Here is a 17,314-nt window from a genome sequence, read left to right as displayed (position 1 = left end):
CACACACACACGTCTAATGTTTGAACTAGCCAGTTGTCTGACAGTCGGGTGGGACACACACCAGTGGCCCCTCCCCTCCTCATCTCCTTCACCCTATCAGATTGCTAACATACCGGTCCCCAATCTTTCTCCATGTTTCTTTGATATCAGTATCGGTGTTCAGATTTCATGAGATCTCCATCCAGCTGTTGTCTTTTGCTTGCTTGTCAGAATACAACCGCATCGAAGGGTTGTAAAGGTTTTCGTATTGTCTCACCAGCTCACACAGACACTCCTCCAAACTGGACGTACAGTCGTGGTCAAAAGTTTTGAGAATGACACAAGTATTGGTCTTCACAAAGTTTGCTGCTTCAGTGTTTTTAGATATTTTTGTCAGATGTTACTATGGTATACTGAAGTATAATTACAAGCATTCCATAAGTGTCAAAGGCTTTTATTGACAATTACATTAAGTTTATGCAAAGAGTCAATTTTTGCAGTGTTGACCCTTCTTTTTCAAGACCTCTGCAATCCGCCCTGGCATGCTGTCAATTAACTTCTGGGCCACATCCTGACTGCTGGCAGCCCATTCTTGCATAATCAATGCTTGGAGTTTGTTAGAATTTGTGGGGTTTTGTTTGTCCACCTACCTCTTGAGGATTGACCACAAGTTCTCAATGGGATTAAGGTCTGGGTAGTTTCCTGGCCATGGACCCAACATTTTGATGTTTTGTTCCCCGAGCCACTTAGTTATCACTTTTGCCTTATGGCAAGGTGCTCCATCATGCTGGAAAGGCATTGTTCGTCACCAAACCGTTCTTGGATGGTTGGGAGAAGTTGCTCTCGGAGGATGTGTTGGTACCATTCTTTATTCATGGCTGTGTTCGTAGGCAAAATTGTGAGTTAGCCCACTCCCTTGGCTGAGAAGCAACCCCACACATGAATGGTCTCAGGATGCTTTACTGTTGGCATGACACAGGACTGATTGTAGCGCACACCTTGTCTTCTCCGGACAAGCTTTTTTCCGGATGCCCCAAACAATTGGAAAGGGGATTCATCAGAGAAAATGACTTTACCCCAGTCCTCAGCAGTCCAATCCCTGTACCTTTTGCACAATATCAGTCTGTCCCTGATGTTTTTCCTGGAGAGAAGTGGCTTCCTCGCTGCCCTTCTTGACACCAGGCCATCCTCCAAAAGTATTTGCCTCACTGTGCGTGCAGATGCACTCACACCTGCCTGCTGCCATTCCTGAGCAAGCTCTGCACTGGTGGTGCCCCGATCCCGCAGCTGAATCAACTTTAGGAGACGGTCCTGGCGCTTGCTGGATTTTCTTGGGCGCCCTGAAGCCTTCTTCACAACAATTGAACCTCTCTCCTTGAAGTTCTTGATGATCTGATAAATGGTTGATTTAGGTGCAATCTTACTAGCAGCAATATCCTTGCCTGTGAAGCCCTTTTTGTGCAAAGCAATGATGACGGCACGTTTCCTTGCAGGGAACCATGGTTAACAGAGGAAGAACAATGATTTCAAGCACCACCCTCCTTTTAAAGCTTTCAGTCTGTTATTCTAACTCAATCAGCATGACAGAGTGATCTCCAGCCTTGTCCTCGTCAACACTCTCACCTGTGTTAACGAGAGAATCACTGACGTGATGTCAGATGGTCCTTTTGTGGCAGGGCTGAAATGCAGTGGAAATGTTTTTTGGGGATTAAGTTCATTTTCATGGCAAAGAGGGACTTTGCAATTAATTGCAATTCATCTAATCACTCTTCATAACATTCTGGAGTATATGCAAATTGTCATCATAAAAACTGAGGCAGCAGACTTTGTGAAAATTTATATTTGTGTCATTCTCAAAACTTTTGACCACGACTGTAGACATAGTTGCGTTTAGCAAATCTCGAAATGAAAAGCACAAAAGGAAGCTTGTAAGTAGTAGAGGCGAAGTAGCAGAATGTCACTCTTCCGTGTTTATACCAGAAGTAGCAGAATGTCCATCTCTTCCATGTTTATACCAGAAGTAGCAGAACATCCATCTCTTCTGTGTTTATACCAGAAGTAGCAGAGCGTTCATCTCTTCTGTGTTTATACCAGAAGTAGCAGAACATCCATCTCTTCTGTGTTTATACCAGAAGTAGCAGAACATCCATCTCTTCTGTGTTTATACCAGAAGTAGCAGAGCGTCCATCTCTTCTGTGTTTATACCAGAAGGGATACCGGAAAATATGTGATGTAGACACAGGGGCGGGACTTCCATTGCAAAACTCACTCAATACTGCCCCTCAGTATTCGCAAGGAATGATACGTCGGGTCTCAGAATGACAGAGCGTATTACAAGGAGTAACCGCCCTTTTGTGATGAAAAACGACATTGCGCTACGCTCCGTTGGCCCTTCTTGCATATTGTCTGTAGACACCTTTGCTCTTTTAACTCATCAACATACGCTGCCGTTACTGTTTATTATCTATCCTGTTACCTAATCACTTTATCCCTACCTATATGTACATATTTAGCTCAATTACCTCGTACCCCTGCACCCCGACTCAGTACTGGTACCCCGTGTATATAGCCAAGTTATTACCTCGTACCCCTGCACACCGACTCAGTACTGGTACCCCGTGTATATAGCCAAGTTATTACCTCGTACCCCTGCACATCGACTCAGTACTGGTACCCCGTGTATATAGCCAAGTTATTACCTCGTACCCCTGCACATCGACTCGATACTGGTACCCCGTGTATATAGCCAAGTTATTACCTCGTACCCCTGCACCCCGACTCAGTACTGGTACCCCGTGTATATAGCCAAGTTATTACCTCGTACCCCTGCACATCGACTCGATACTGGTACCCTGTGTATATAGCCAAGTTATTACCTCGTACCCCTGTACATCGACTCGATACTGGTACCCCGTGTATATAGCCAAGTTATTACCTCGTACCCCTGCACATCGACTCGATACTGGTACCCTGTGTATATAGCCAAGTTATTACCTTGTACCCCTGCACATCGACTCGATACTGGTACCCTGTGTATATAGCCAAGTTATTACCTCGTACCCCTGTACATCGACTCGATACTGGTACCCCGTGTATATAGCCAAGTTATTACCTCGTACCCCTGCACATCGACTCGATACTGGTACCCTGTGTATATAGCCAAGTTATTACCTCGTACCCCTGTACATCGACTCGATACTGGTACCCCGTGTATATAGCCAAGTTATTACCTCGTACCCCTGCATATCGACTCGATACTGGTACCCCGTGTATATAGCCAAGTTATTACCTCGTACCCCTGCACATCGACTCGATACTGGTACCCCGTGTATATAGCCAAGTTATCGTTCCTCATTGTGTACTTATTCCTCGTATTATTACTTTTCTATTATTTAATCTTTCTCTCCGCATTGTTGGAAAAGGACCCGTAAGTAAGCGTTTCATTGTTAGTCTACACTTGTTGTTTATTAAGCATGTGACAAATAAAATGTGATTTGATGATTTGATTTTGTGAGTGTCGGGAGGGGGCGCTTGGTGTGTTTGTAAACAGAGAGAAAGAGGCGAAGCGAGAGGTTTCACTCTCACCAAAAACTCTCAAAATAAGCCCAATGCGTTTCTTTGGGCTTATTTTGGACCTAAGCTTGTCATCTGCCTTCCCACCTTTGGGACAACGACTATCATTGTTAGGGCGGAGGCATCTCGTCATTATATACAGATCTCTGGTGTAAATGGGAAGGTGCACAGCACAGCAGGAGTGAAGGAGGCAAGACCAACAAGACAACATGCGCAAAACAACAATAAAACAACAAAATAAAACTTGATTATTGCGATACAGGCATTTGGAATATCGCGCAAAAACATGAATTCGATATATCGCCCGGCCCTAGTTGAGATCTGGTGACTGACACACAACCTTTATTTTAGCAGTTACCTGTACATTGTGTGAAAACTGCATGGACTTGCCACTAGCCCTTGCCTTGCATCTGAATGTAAACATGCTTGGATTAACCTAAAATGTTGAAGAAGCTGGCACAGTGACTAGCAAGGCTATGGCCCCCCCTTACGAAAAAAGATTGCCGTTAGAGTGCAGTATAACTACAGTTATTATTCTGCAATTACTGCGTCCAAAATACCAGTCGAATGCAGTTACTACACTTTTTCTGCAGTTTCAAAACTGAAATCTTTTTTTGTAAGGTCTCAAAGCCATGATCAGAAACCGTTCTGTTGGGGCTGTATTCATTTTACATTTTAGTCATTTTAGCAGACGCTCTTATCCAGAGCGACTTACAGTTAGTGAGTGCATACATTTTTCATACTGGCCCCCCAGGGAAACGAACCCACAACCCTGGCGTTGCAAGCGCCATGCTCTACCAACTGAGCTACACGTTAGCCAAGCCATCTTATATCAAGTTCCAACAACATAATTGTTTGATCACATATTACAGCTACGCCACCTCCAGCTAGATAACGTTAGTTGACAACACATCAATCAGTTTGTTTTGCATGAGTTAATCCTGGCTAATTAGCTAGCTAGTTATCTATTATTCATTTATGATAACTCACCTATAAAGCAGTGATTCCTGGCTCGGTAGTATTTACATCAAAGGAGTTCGCTGGAGGGGTATCTCTTGGTAGAGCGGTATTTTTCCTACCATCCACGTCGATATTGTACTGGATGTGAGAGGAAGAGGCGATTTTTGGTTCAATACCAGGGCGGCAGGTAGCTTAGTGGTTAAGAGCGTTGTGCAAGTAACCGAAAGGTCGCTGGTTCTAATCCCCGAGCCGACTAGGTGAAAAATCTCAGCTAATCATGGCTACCCGGACTATTTGCACTGCCCCCCCATCCTTTTTACGCTGCTGCTACTCTGTTAAGTATTTATGCATAGTCACTTTAACTCTACCCACATGTACATATTACCTCAACTACCTCAACTAGCCGGTGCCCCCGCACATTGACTCTGCAACGGTACCCCCCTGTATATATAGCCTCCCTACTGTCACTTTATTTTACTGTATATATAGCCTCCCTACTGTCACTTTATTTTACTTCTGCTCTTTTTTTCTCAACACTTTTTTGTTGTTGTTGTTTTATTCTTACTTTTTTTGTTTAAAATAAATGCACTGTTGGTTAAGGGCTGTAAGTAAGCATTTCACTGCAATGTCTGCACCTGTTGTATTCGGCGCATGTGACCAATAAAATTTGATTTGATTTGATTTGAAATCTGTCGATGTGCCCTTGAGCAAGGCACTTAACCCTAATTGCTCATGTAAGTCGCTCTGGATAAGAGCGTCTGCTAAATGACAAAAAAATATATATATACAAGTGAACTGCTAGTGCTATCTGAAGACCACTTCCGACACACAGGGGGGTTTGGTCACATGATCTGGAAGATGCCGCAGGTCAGCTGATCGAATTTTGGACGCTTGATTTTGTGGCTAGCTAGCTGGCTTGTTAGCAAACTAACTATTTCCATCAAAACGAAGTCAATTATCGTTAGTGTTAAATGATGCCGATTGTCTGATGTGAAACATCACCACAAACATTGAATTGGCCAAGTTGATAAAAGCGTGAGCGCTGCGGTGTTCGCCCATGTAGCAAGCTGGGAAAATTGAAATAAGCAGAATGTATCGTTTATTGTGACGCCACATGTGACTTGTCCCTTTTTCGCGGTTTCTCAAATTTGGTTACTTTGTTGCAGGTTGGTTAAAAAAATAACAATTCAAAAACGTTCCAAACTTCCGTATTCCGGTGTGACGTGTTAAGGGCTCTGGATAAGTTACTTGCAGCAATATAGTGATGGAAAAAACGACTTCTCCCAAAATAATTTTATTTGAAAGTGTTTTAGCAAAATAATAATATTGATATTAGTCAGTATAATTGTGCACTCATCCCACCAACTTTCTACATATGAATATTGCGTAAAAAATGCAAAGTTACTTTCACCAATATCTAGCAACGTGTAGATGGTCCCTTAATTTGATTTACTGTAGCTAGCAAGCCAGGCAGCAACACATTCAGTAGCTAGTTAGTCGTGCATGCTTTGAGAGAGGAGAAAGTCCATTGATCTTGCGCTCAAACTCAACATGACGACCGTGAGTTATTGAATACATTCGCATATTGTTATTGTTACATAGCTAAATAGCTAACACGTAGCTAGCTTCTTAGCTGGTTCTGAGATTGCACTGCAGTGTTTTGATACATAGCTAGTTAGTCTGATTAATCAGCATGTAATGCACAATGAATTGGTATACAGCCTAATGCCTGCAAAATCGTGTAAATGTTCCTTACAAGCCAGAATGTTTAATACAATTATATTATTGTTATATCGGTTGTCTATGCGGTTTGTCCTTGAGACAAAATATCCACAGGAAAGTATAGTTTACCTGAATCAGTATCTGGGCGTTCAGAAATGTCCGACTCAAACTCCCATTCACCAGCTCTGCAAGCATTATAATGTCAAAATACATTCGTTGATCACCAAATATGGAGTTTCGCTGAGCAACTATCTTCATTTACCCCTGTAACGCCCGGAATGTACTAACAAAAAAGGTCAAAATATAAATTTACAAGCAACTGAAGAAAAAAAAAGCCTATTAGGAGCCTCCAAAATATTGAGTAGTTGTAGATTTCCTACCTGTGCATGGCAGTAATGAGTGATTGGAGGCGCCGAAAAGGCTTCTTTTGTTTCGGTTGCTTGTAAATTTTTATTTAGACGTTTTTTTAGAAGTACATACCAGCCTTTAAGGGTGTAAATGAAGATAGTTGCGCAGCGAAACTCCATATTTGGTGATCAACGAAAGTATTTTGACATTATAATGATTGCAGAGCTGCGAATGGGAGTTTGAATCTGCGCTTTCTGAGTATTAGGGAGGTCTCTAACACTCAGATACTGATTCGGGTAAACTATACTTAACACAAAAAAGGTGTGGAATGCTCTCCATCCTCCCCTGATTCAGAAAAGCATGGGGTTTCATTGTCATGGCATGGCATGCTTGGTTCAATAGCTATTAATGAAAGAACCGAATATCCAATACAAAACTAATTTTACCTCGGGGCAGAACCGAACCATATACCTACCTGTTTTCTAAAAAGTCAGGTAAACAATACTTTCCTGTGGATATTTTGTCTCAAATTTCGAGCAGCTGAAGAACAAATTCAACCGCACAGACAACCGTTGTAGAGTAAGTTTAAATGTAATTTTATTCAACATTCTGGCTTGTAAGAAACATTTACACGATTTTGCAGTCATTAGTTCAGGCTGTAAATACCAATTAATTGTGTAGTACAGCCTGATTAATCAGACTAATAGCTGAGCTAGTCATTGCTTGCTAACTGGTTAGCTGTCCCATACTAGCATGAGAATGATGCGTAACTCCTGGAATACGAATCCGTTTGTGAATTATTCCCACAGAAGCACGAATTCTTTGTGGACATGACATGTGAGGGATGCTCCGGTGCTGTCACCCGAGTCCTCAATAAACTGGGTGAGTGTCTCTTATAGCTAAACGTCACAGCAAATCCAGCTTCCTGGAACATCTGGAAGAGGTTGTTAAACAACACACACGCACACGCGTCCACACGCACACACACTTAGCTACATTCAGCAAATATAGATTACTTGTCATATTGACTTGGCTTGCTAAAATTGATTTTTTTTTTGTCTTATTTGTTGGCATAAGGTGGTGTCCAATTTGAGATCGACCTCCCCAACAAGAAGGTTTTCATTGAGTCTGACAAGGACACGGATGTGCTTCTGGAGACACTGAAGAAGACTGGAAAGGCAGCCAACTACATTGGCCCCAAGTGAAAAATCATCCTCTTTCCTTTATAGAACAGGTGAACTCTCTCCCTCTCTCTAAATATATATTAAGCGACAATCAATTCAATATCGACCAACCTTCCATCCATCCCTACTTTTTCTCTTCTCCCATTGCAACCTGTTTTAGCCTAATTGTGTTCTTGTTTCTGTGTGTTAGCTGTTGGTTGGTGCTGATATGAAGGATGACCAATGAGAAGGAAGAGCCCTCTGACTGCAGACCAGTCTTGCTGTAATGTCTTTATGGAACACTGGAATGAGCTCGCGCTGCCAAGCTGTCCACTTTCAGTTATTTAAACCCTATTATTGAAACGTCCCAAATGGCACCCTATAGGCCTTAGTCCAAGGTAGTGGGAATATATAGGGAATAGAGTACAGTTTGGGACGCATTCACTATGAATATCCAGTATGAATGATGCACAGAATTAAATAGAGCATGTACCTCTATGGGTTAACATTAGGCAGGTAAATTAGATTATGTAAGATTGCTGTCTGTTTTGTCTTAATGAAAGCAGCTATTGTAATTCACGTTGATTTGGACAGCTGTATTAAGTTTTCCTTTCACTCTCTGAATATAGTTAATGTTTACCCACTTGTAAAATAAAAAAGTTGATTCTAGGCACCTGTCCTCTTATTTGTTTGACAAAATACTAAAGGGCCAGCATACAAGTTTTAGAACTTCCTATATTATTTTCGATGAGTCACATATCCACGCGAACATTATTTTAGCGTGGCGTTGTCTTGCCAGATTGTATGATGTGGCACGTTGTACCACTGGGTGGTAGTGTTAGTTCTTGGTTTCATTTGACAGGAGGATCCATCCCTGTCATCGAATCCATGGAATTAGACTTCAGTGTCTTGCACAATGACGTGTACCTTTTTGCCATGCAAATGCAAACATCAACAGTTTTCATCAAAGATAAACGATTGAGCCGCAACGCTCTATTGCAGTGACACATCCTTTAATGTGCACAGCAGCTACTTGAGACGTATTTCATAGCCTACATGAGACAGTATTGAGGAGTAGTGCAGCAATGGCTCTCCTACCACTGTTGAGAGCTGGTCTGATAGTGAAGAGAGCTGCGAAGGAGAGAGCACTGCAGCCAGAGAGGAAGATCCAAGACAAACTATATGTACCTGATAATGAATCAAATAGGTACTCATGGGTATCTGACATTCATACCATCAACTTAGCCTATGTTGTCATTTGTACACACAGTAGCAGGCAGTCAGTCAGCCATTTTAGGTGGTTGGGTTATTTAGAGAGAAACGTCCACCATTTTAAAAAAGAGACTAGGCCTGAAGTTGTAATATACTGTAATTGAAGTTATATACTGTAATTGTAGTTATATACTGTAATTAAAGTTATATACTTTGATTGAAGCTATATACTTTAATTGTAGTGCTACTTTGTCCTGTTGTACATTGACCTGTTGTTCTCTTGGATGAAACCGGTGTGTACGTCAATGTAGTAAAGTTGAATGAATAGTCCACATTCATGACATCTTGTGAGTGGGAGACTGCTGCCTGATGTAACAAAGCTTTGAGTTTGACGACAGTATATCACACTACTACCAGCATACTGTCATTTCAGACACTCTGGCCCAATTGTTGTGTTGCACAGTGGTTTGGAATAGCACTGGATGTGTCCCAAATGGCAGCCTATTCCCCATGTACTATAGTGCCCTATGGGCCCTGGTCAAAAGTAGTGGGAATATAAAGGGATATAATATAATAGGGTGTATTTTGGGATGCAGCCACCCTCTCTCCACAAAATGTAACAGCAACTCTGCTGGAAACATGGTGCAACTGGAGAAGTCTTCGTAGCTGTTACAGAGGGCAAACAGGCCCTCACTGGTCCCCTCAGATTGAACCTAGCCACCATGGGGCACACAGGCACATTGTGTACAGCATAAACTTCACAGACACCATGGCTGTCATCACTGTTACTGGGTTCCTCATGCCTCCTTTGGCTTTTGCTGTTGAAAATGTCCTCTTTCGAGCAGCTCAGTCAGATGAATAAATGTTTGGCAGATTGGGAAGAGCCTTGTAGTTTATAAATGATAGCCTATCTACAGTATCTGATGAAATGGCTTCTTTGGCTCAGAACTGGTTGTGTCCAATGACAGCCTTGGATCTTTGTGTTCCTGCTTTCAGAGTGTGATGTGAATTCTGTTCTATCAATGATATCGTGTATTCTGTTCTATCAATGATATCATGTGTATTCTGAAGAGCTCAGTGACTTTCAACGTGGCACCGCCATAGGATGCCACCTTTCCAACAAGTCAGTTCGTCAAATTCCTGCCCTGCTAGAGCTGCCGCGGTCAACTGTAAGTGCTGTTATTGTGAAGTGGAAACGTCTAGGAGCAACAACGGCTCAACCGCGAAGTGGTAGGCCACACAAGCTCACAGAACGGGACCGCCGAGTGCTGGAGCGCGTAGCACTTAAAAATCGTCTGTCCTCGGTTGCAACACTCACTACAGAGTTCCAAACTGCCTCTGGAAGCAACGTCAGCACAAGAACTGTGGCCGAGCAGCCGCACGCAAGCCTAAGATCACTGTGCGCAATGCCAAGCGTCGGCTGGGGTGGTGTAATGAAAAATGTATGCACTCACTAACTGTAAGTTGCTCTCGATAAGAGCGTCTGCTAAATGACTAAAATTTACATGTATTTGTGTAAAGCTCTCCGCCATTGGACTCTTGAGCAGTGGAAACGCCTTCTCTGGAGTGATGAACCACACTTCACCATATGGCAGTCCGACGGAAGAATCTGGGTTTGGCAGATGCCAGGAGAACGCTACCTGTTCCAATGCAAAGTGGCAACTGTAAAGCTTGGTGGAGGAGGAATAATTAATGGTCTGCACAGATCCCTGACCTCAACCCCATCGAACACCTTTGGGATGAATTGGAACGCCGACTGCGAGCCAGGCCTAATCTCCCAACATCAGTGCCCGATCTCACTAATGCTCTTGTGGCTGAATGGAAGCAAGTCCCCGCAACAATGTTCCAACACCTAGTGGAAAGCCTTCCCAGAAGAGTGGAGGCTGTTATAGCAGCAAAGGGGGGGACCAACTCCATATTAATGCCCATGATTTTGGAATGAGATGTTCAACGAGCAGGTGTCCACATACTTTTGTTCATGTAGTGTATCTGGGAATGCATGCTTATTGAATACATTGTTATTGTGAAAGGATTCTGTATCGCTTTCATCCGCAACATAAGGAAGGATATCTAGAGGGACAATTATAACGCTCCACTCAACATATTCATTGCAGAGGGAGATCTATGGAAACAGGGAGACTTATTTTTCTAATTCATACTAAAACCCATTTGAAATATTTCTAAATTTAAAAAAATTATAAATACATTAAATTGTGTCTGAAACAGTAATGAAACAAGATATTAGGTAATAAATAACCAACTGTAGGTGTTGTTAAAATTGATATTCAACAGTGTTGGACATCACAACAGCTCTGGCTTGTTTTGGCGTGCTCACAGCAGTGATTTTCTTTGCATTCCGAAGTTGAATGTCTCCACTGGGCAGAGAGGGATGATAGTACTACTGATAGCATGGAGCAGGGAGACTGATCACAGATCAGATTGGAAGGGGGGGGTTAACATTTAGAGACATTTAGAGACACAGAGACATTTAGAGACACAGAGACATACAGAGAGACAGAGACATTCAGAGACACAGATACATTCAGAGACACAGATACATTCAGAGACACAGAGACATTCAGAGAGACAGATACATTCAGAGAGACAGAGACACAGAGACATTCAGAGAGACAGAGACATTCAGAGACACAGATACATACAGAGAGACAGAGACATTCAGAGACACAGATACATTCAGAGACACAGATACATTCAGAGACACAGAGACATTCAGAGAGACAGATACATTCAGAGAGACAGAGACATTCAGAGAGACAGAGCCATTCAGAGACACAGAGACACAGATACATTCAGAGACACAGATACATTCAGAGAGACAGAGACATTCAGAGACACAGAGACATTCAGAGACACAGATACATTCAGAGAGACAGAGACATTCAGAGAGACATAGACATTTAGAGACGCAGAGACATTTAGAGACATTTAGAGACACAGAGACATTCAGAGAGACAGAGACATTCAGAGAGACAGAGACACAGAGACATTCAGAGAGACAGAGACATTCAGAGAGACAGAGACATTCAGAGACACAGAGAGACAGAGACATTCAGAGAGACAGAGACATTCAGAGACACAGAGACACAGAGAGACAGAGACATTCAGAGAGACAGAGACATTCAGAGACACAGAGAGACAGAGACATACAGAGAGACAGAGACATTCAGAGAGACAGAGACATTCAGAGAGACAGACTGCTCTACTGCTCAAACAGAAGACAGTAACAGACTCAGCCCCTATCAGAGCCTCATAGACACAGACACAAGACAGACACAACTACAGACACAAGACAGACACAACTACAGACACAACTACATACACAAGACAGACACAACTACAGACACAAGACATACACAACTACAGATACAAGACAGACACAACTACAGACACAAGACAGATACAGACACAAGACATACACAGACGATTGGTCCTCTGTAGCTCAATTGGTAGAGCATGGCGCTTGTAACGCCAGGGTAGTGGGTTCAATCCCTGGGACCACCCATACGTAAAAATGTATGCACACATGACTGTAAGTCGCTTTGGATAAAAGCGTCTGCTAAATGGCATATTATTATATTATTATTATTATAAATCATAGTGTATCAGCTGAATGGTGCTTCAAAGATGCATTCAGCTGTTGATTTCTGAGGACATGGACATGAGGACATCACAGCAGAGACCACTGAAGCGCTTCTTGAGCAATGTTACAATGTCATTTCAAATAAACTTGATTTCAGTGTGTCTGACATACTGTACATGTTCATATCAAGGAATGTGAGTATTGTTATTGTTTTGATTGTTATTGACTCTGGCAAAAAAAAAAAGTGATTCAAACAAATAATTCTACAGTAATAATTCTACAGTAATAATTCTACAGTAATAATTCTACAGTAATGGAGTCAGTGCTATCTGTTATGACAGACTGTTATGAGATGAGATCAACCACAGCCTGTCTCTCTCACACACACACACACACACACACACACACACACACACACACACACACACACACACACAATCTACCATCTAATGATCTACCTCTGATGTTGCCCACATCCTCCAGATTGATGATATACTGTCAGAGGGGCATATCACAAAACCAGTTTGTTTCAAGGTTGTTCCTCTCGGTCTGGTCAAATTCATATCCTCCCCACTTGGCATTGACCCTGAGGAAAGACATAAAAGCTGGTTGGTTCGATATCTCAGTGCACTGCACTCTCAGTGGCAATAGAACAATGGAAAGACTGAGTCCTTTAATTTGTTTAACAATAAACAGACCGTTTTATGCTCAAATTTACTACGACATTTTTACGTGTAGTATCTGAGGGATTATGACTTTGCTAACGTTTTCAAATGGAACCTGAGAGGATGTTTATTCAGTTTTAGGGGGAGCAGTTTTAGAGGGACACCCAAAAGCAGAGGAAGTCTGTTAGGTGTCCTCCTGGGATTGGTCTGTAGGGGAACACCCATATCAGATTACATAGGGTATATATCACAGTTAGGACAAAAGGAAGACAGAATAATCAGATTTGAGATGGGGCGATTATTCTCCAGGTATCTGCAGGTATCTGTAAATCGACGCTGTAACCCTTTTGTTATGAATAAACCTTATGATGAAAATACAGCGTCAGCGGTTCTCCTTAGTCATCACAGCATAATTAGCAACGTTTGCTCGACACAACATACGTTTTTAGCGAAAGTTCCAGTAAAGGAACATTTCTGTAGAAATTCAAATAATGCAAAATGTGCTTAACTCCTCTTTACGGCCTGAACACCCTGTTTCATCTCCTCTGTCCGGCTAGGCAGGACGTGTCTCCTCTGTCCAGCTAGGCAGGAAGTGTCTCCTCTGTCCAGCTAGGCAGGACGTGTCTCCTCTGTCCAGCTAGGCAGGAAGTGTCTCCTCTGTCCAGCTAGGCAGGAAGTGTCTCCTCTGTCCGGCTAGGCAGGAAGTGTCTCCTCTGTCCAGCTAGGCAGGAAGTGTCTCCTCTGTCCAGCTAGGCAGGAAGTGTCTCCTCTGTCCAGCTAGGCAGGAAGTGTCTCCTCTGTCCGGCTAGGCAGGAAGTGTCTCCTCTGTCCGACTAGGCAGGAAGTGTCTCCTCTGTCCGGCTAGGCAGGAAGTGTCTCCTCTGTCCGGCTAGGCAGGACGTGTCTCCTCTGTCCGGCTAGGCAGGATGTGTCTCCTCTGTCCAGCTAGGCAGGACGTGTCTCCTCTGTCCAGCTAGGCAGGACGTGTCTCCTCTGTCCAGCTAGGCAGGACGTGTCTCCTCTGTCCAGCTAGGCAGGACGTGTCTCCTCTGTCCAGCTAGGCAGGACGTGTCTCCTCTGTCCAGCTAGGCAGGAAGTGTCTCCTCTGTCCAGCTAGGCAGGAAGTGTCTCCTCTGTCCAGCTAGGCAGGATGTGTCTCCTCTGTCCAGCTAGGCAGGAAGTGTCTCCTCTGTCCAGCTAGGCAGGACGTGTCTCCTCTGTCCAGCTAGGCAGGACGTGTCTCCTCTGTCCAGCTAGGCAGGACGTGTCTCCTCTGTCCAGCTAGGCAGGAAGTGTCTCCTCTGTCCAGCTAGGCAGGACGTGTCTCCTCTGTCCAGCTAGGCAGGAAGTGAGCCAAAGTGTCTGGCCAGACCAGAACACCAAGCACAGGCTGTGATTCAGTACTCCCATACACCACGTCATCAGTGGGCTACGTCTGCATGCATTTCACCACTCAGAGGGACTAGTCGGCTGCCATGCAGGCAGCTATCCCTCAGTGATAGCCTATTGCAAGGTCTCTTCACCTGTTGGGCTGTAGTAAAAAATACTGTCATATTTCAAGAATGAAAAATGTCTAGTATTAACTATATTAATGTAGCTAGTAGATCTGCCAGACAGTCTCTAGGGCTGTTCTTCATTTTTCTTGACAGTCATTTTAAGTTGTCTATGCATCCTGGCTGTTATCCCAAAGTCAGTTAATGGGAGAATGAAAGAACTGTCAGAATAGGTCTTCTTCTCTGCATTCGGCCAAAATAGGTCCTTTTATTTCAAGATAGTCAAATACACTTACTCTCTCAAAATTACCAAGTTGACATCTGTGGGCTCGTATTTTGTTTTTGATTTGATTTATGAAGGATCACCATAAGCTGCTGCTGGGCTCCAGCAATATTACGGCAGTTATAAACAAGGACAAATATTATATGACATTACATTTCCCTCAGGCCACTACTCTACTACCACATATCTACAATACAAAACCCATGGGTAGGTGTGTGTAGAGTGCGTGTGTTATCATGTGTATGTGTATGTGTGTATCTGTGTTTGTGTGTGTCACAGTCCCCGCTGTTCCATAAGGTGTATTTTTATCGTTTTTTTTTTAAATCGTGGAGTCTAGAACACGTCACGGATGGGCATGAAAACTGCTCCACAACATGACGTTACCCTCAGGCTCACCTGGTGTCCTCTGTGTGTCTCAGTGTAATTACAGAGTACAACTAACTGCCTAATCAGTATAAATCTCCAGGGTTGCTGTGTGGTCAGACAGTTACGATAGCCTGGTCCCAAATTTGTTTGTGCTGTTTTGCCAACTCTGTGTTTGGTGTGATAATGACCACAGGAGTTGGCAAGACATCACAAGCAGATATGGGACCAGGCTGGTGCCACGGAGCAAGAACAAAGAAAATATTAGGGGGGAAAACATTGCGCATAACAACATTCATGCATAGGGCTGCATTAGCCTACATGGTCATTATTGTGGGTGTTCACAAAAGTCTTATGGATTATTGACTTTATGTACCAGAGAGGGACAAACAGAGGACAAACAATAACCTATAATCTACACTTTAACTAAAGAGTAAAACCCAAAACCAACTCCCTAGGCTGTAATTTATTCCAGTCCGTGTTTGTGCCGTTGTTGGAGTTGCATCCGAAATGCCACAGCTCCCTATGTAGTACTTTTGACCAGGGCCCATAGGGTGAGGTTTTGATCAGTGGTTAGCGTAAAGCCAAACATCTATCATATAAAAGGGCCTCTGTCCCTCCCAGTGCACTAGTCATCGTTTTAAGACTCAGTGTGACTGTGACGAGGCCTGAAGGAAGGAGTCAGGCACAGGAGGTAAAATACCGAAGTCCAGAGTTTAATCCGTTTGAATAAATCAAACGCCCAAAGCGTCAAACGAAACTATACAAGGGAAAACATCCACCTTGGCATAAACACAGTGAATAGTAGCTCAACCGAGCTACACTCTCTCACAAACAAATAATCACTCACAAAGACAAGGGGAACAGAGGGAACACTTATACACACACTAATTAGGGGAATGATCACCAGGTGTGTGTGATTGACAAGACATGACAAGTGGAGTGATGAGAATGGGATCGGCAGTAGCTAGTACTCCGGTGACGACTTCCGCCGAAGCCTGCCCGAACCAGGAGGGGGGGCAGCCTCGGCGGAAGTCGTGACAGTGACTTTATAGATGAAATGGGGCGGAGGCGTTTGATGTTTGATGTTTCCAGCAGCATTTAATGTTCAGTCCTGCCCTCTCCCCTTTTTAGATTATCCAGTTCCCTGTGGCTCATGCTGAAGGATTTATTTGGTATACTTTCCCCTTTCACTCATTCTGAAGGATTTATTTGGTATACTTTCCCCTTTCACTCATTCTGAAGGATTTATTTGGTATACTTTCCCCTTTCACTCATTCTGAAGGATGTATTTGGTATACTTTCCCCTTTCACTCATTCTGAAGGATTTATTTGGTATACTTTCCCCTTTCACTCATTCTGAAGGATTTATTTGGTATACTTTCCCCTTTCACTCATTCTGAAGGATTTATTTGGTATACTTTCCCCTTTCACTCATGCTGAAGGATTTATTTGGTATACTTTCCCCTTTCACTCATGCTGAAGGATTTATTTGGTATACTTTCCCCTTTCACTCATTCTGAAGGATTTATTTGGTATACTTTCCCCTTTCACTCATTCTGAAGGATTTATTTGGTATACTTTCCCCTTTCACTCATTCTGAAGGATTTATTTGGTATACTTTCCCCTTTCACTCATTCTGAAGGATTTATTTGGTATACTTTCCCCTTTCACTCATTCTGAAGGATTTATTTGGTATACTTTCCCCTTTCACTCATTCTGAAGGATTTATTTGGTATACTTTCACCTTTCACTCATTCTGAAGGATTTATTTGGTATACTTTCCCCTTTCACTCATTCTGAAGGATTTATTTAGTATACTTTACTAATTCACTCATGCTGAAGGATTTACATAAGTACACTTCACTAATTCACATGCAGGTGTGCCAGAAGCGAAATGGAAAACCTGTAGAAACTGTAGGGGGTTGAAAAATCACATGACTAACCAGGCT

The 17,314-nt window shown here is 43.0% G+C and overlaps 1 protein-coding gene across 1 annotated transcript; it reads left to right on the top strand.

The window, feature by feature from the left end:
- Positions 1–5,964: 5,964 nt before the first annotated feature.
- On the top strand, positions 5,965–8,414 carry LOC121536351 (copper transport protein ATOX1). The gene is made up of 4 exons (XM_041843627.1): positions 5,965–6,072; positions 7,392–7,464; positions 7,660–7,816; positions 7,957–8,414. The coding sequence occupies exons 1-3, from the start codon at positions 6,064–6,066 to the stop codon at positions 7,785–7,787; spliced, it is 210 nt and encodes a 69-aa protein (XP_041699561.1). The 5' UTR covers positions 5,965–6,063; the 3' UTR covers positions 7,788–7,816; positions 7,957–8,414.
- The last annotated feature ends 8,900 nt before the right edge of the window (positions 8,415–17,314 follow it).

This window comes from Coregonus clupeaformis, chromosome 2 (assembly GCF_020615455.1).
Source record: "Coregonus clupeaformis isolate EN_2021a chromosome 2, ASM2061545v1, whole genome shotgun sequence".
Lineage (NCBI taxonomy): Eukaryota > Metazoa > Chordata > Actinopteri > Salmoniformes > Salmonidae > Coregonus > Coregonus clupeaformis.
This window is presented reverse-complemented; position numbering and strand designations above follow the sequence as displayed.

What these genes read in the sequence shown, in the direction of transcription:
- LOC121536351 (XM_041843627.1), top strand. An exon ending in CCGAGTCCTCAATAAACTGG is followed by an intron (nt 7,465 to 7,659) that starts GTGAGTGTCTCT and finishes TGTTGGCATAAG; the next exon opens with GTGGTGTCCAATTTGAGATC.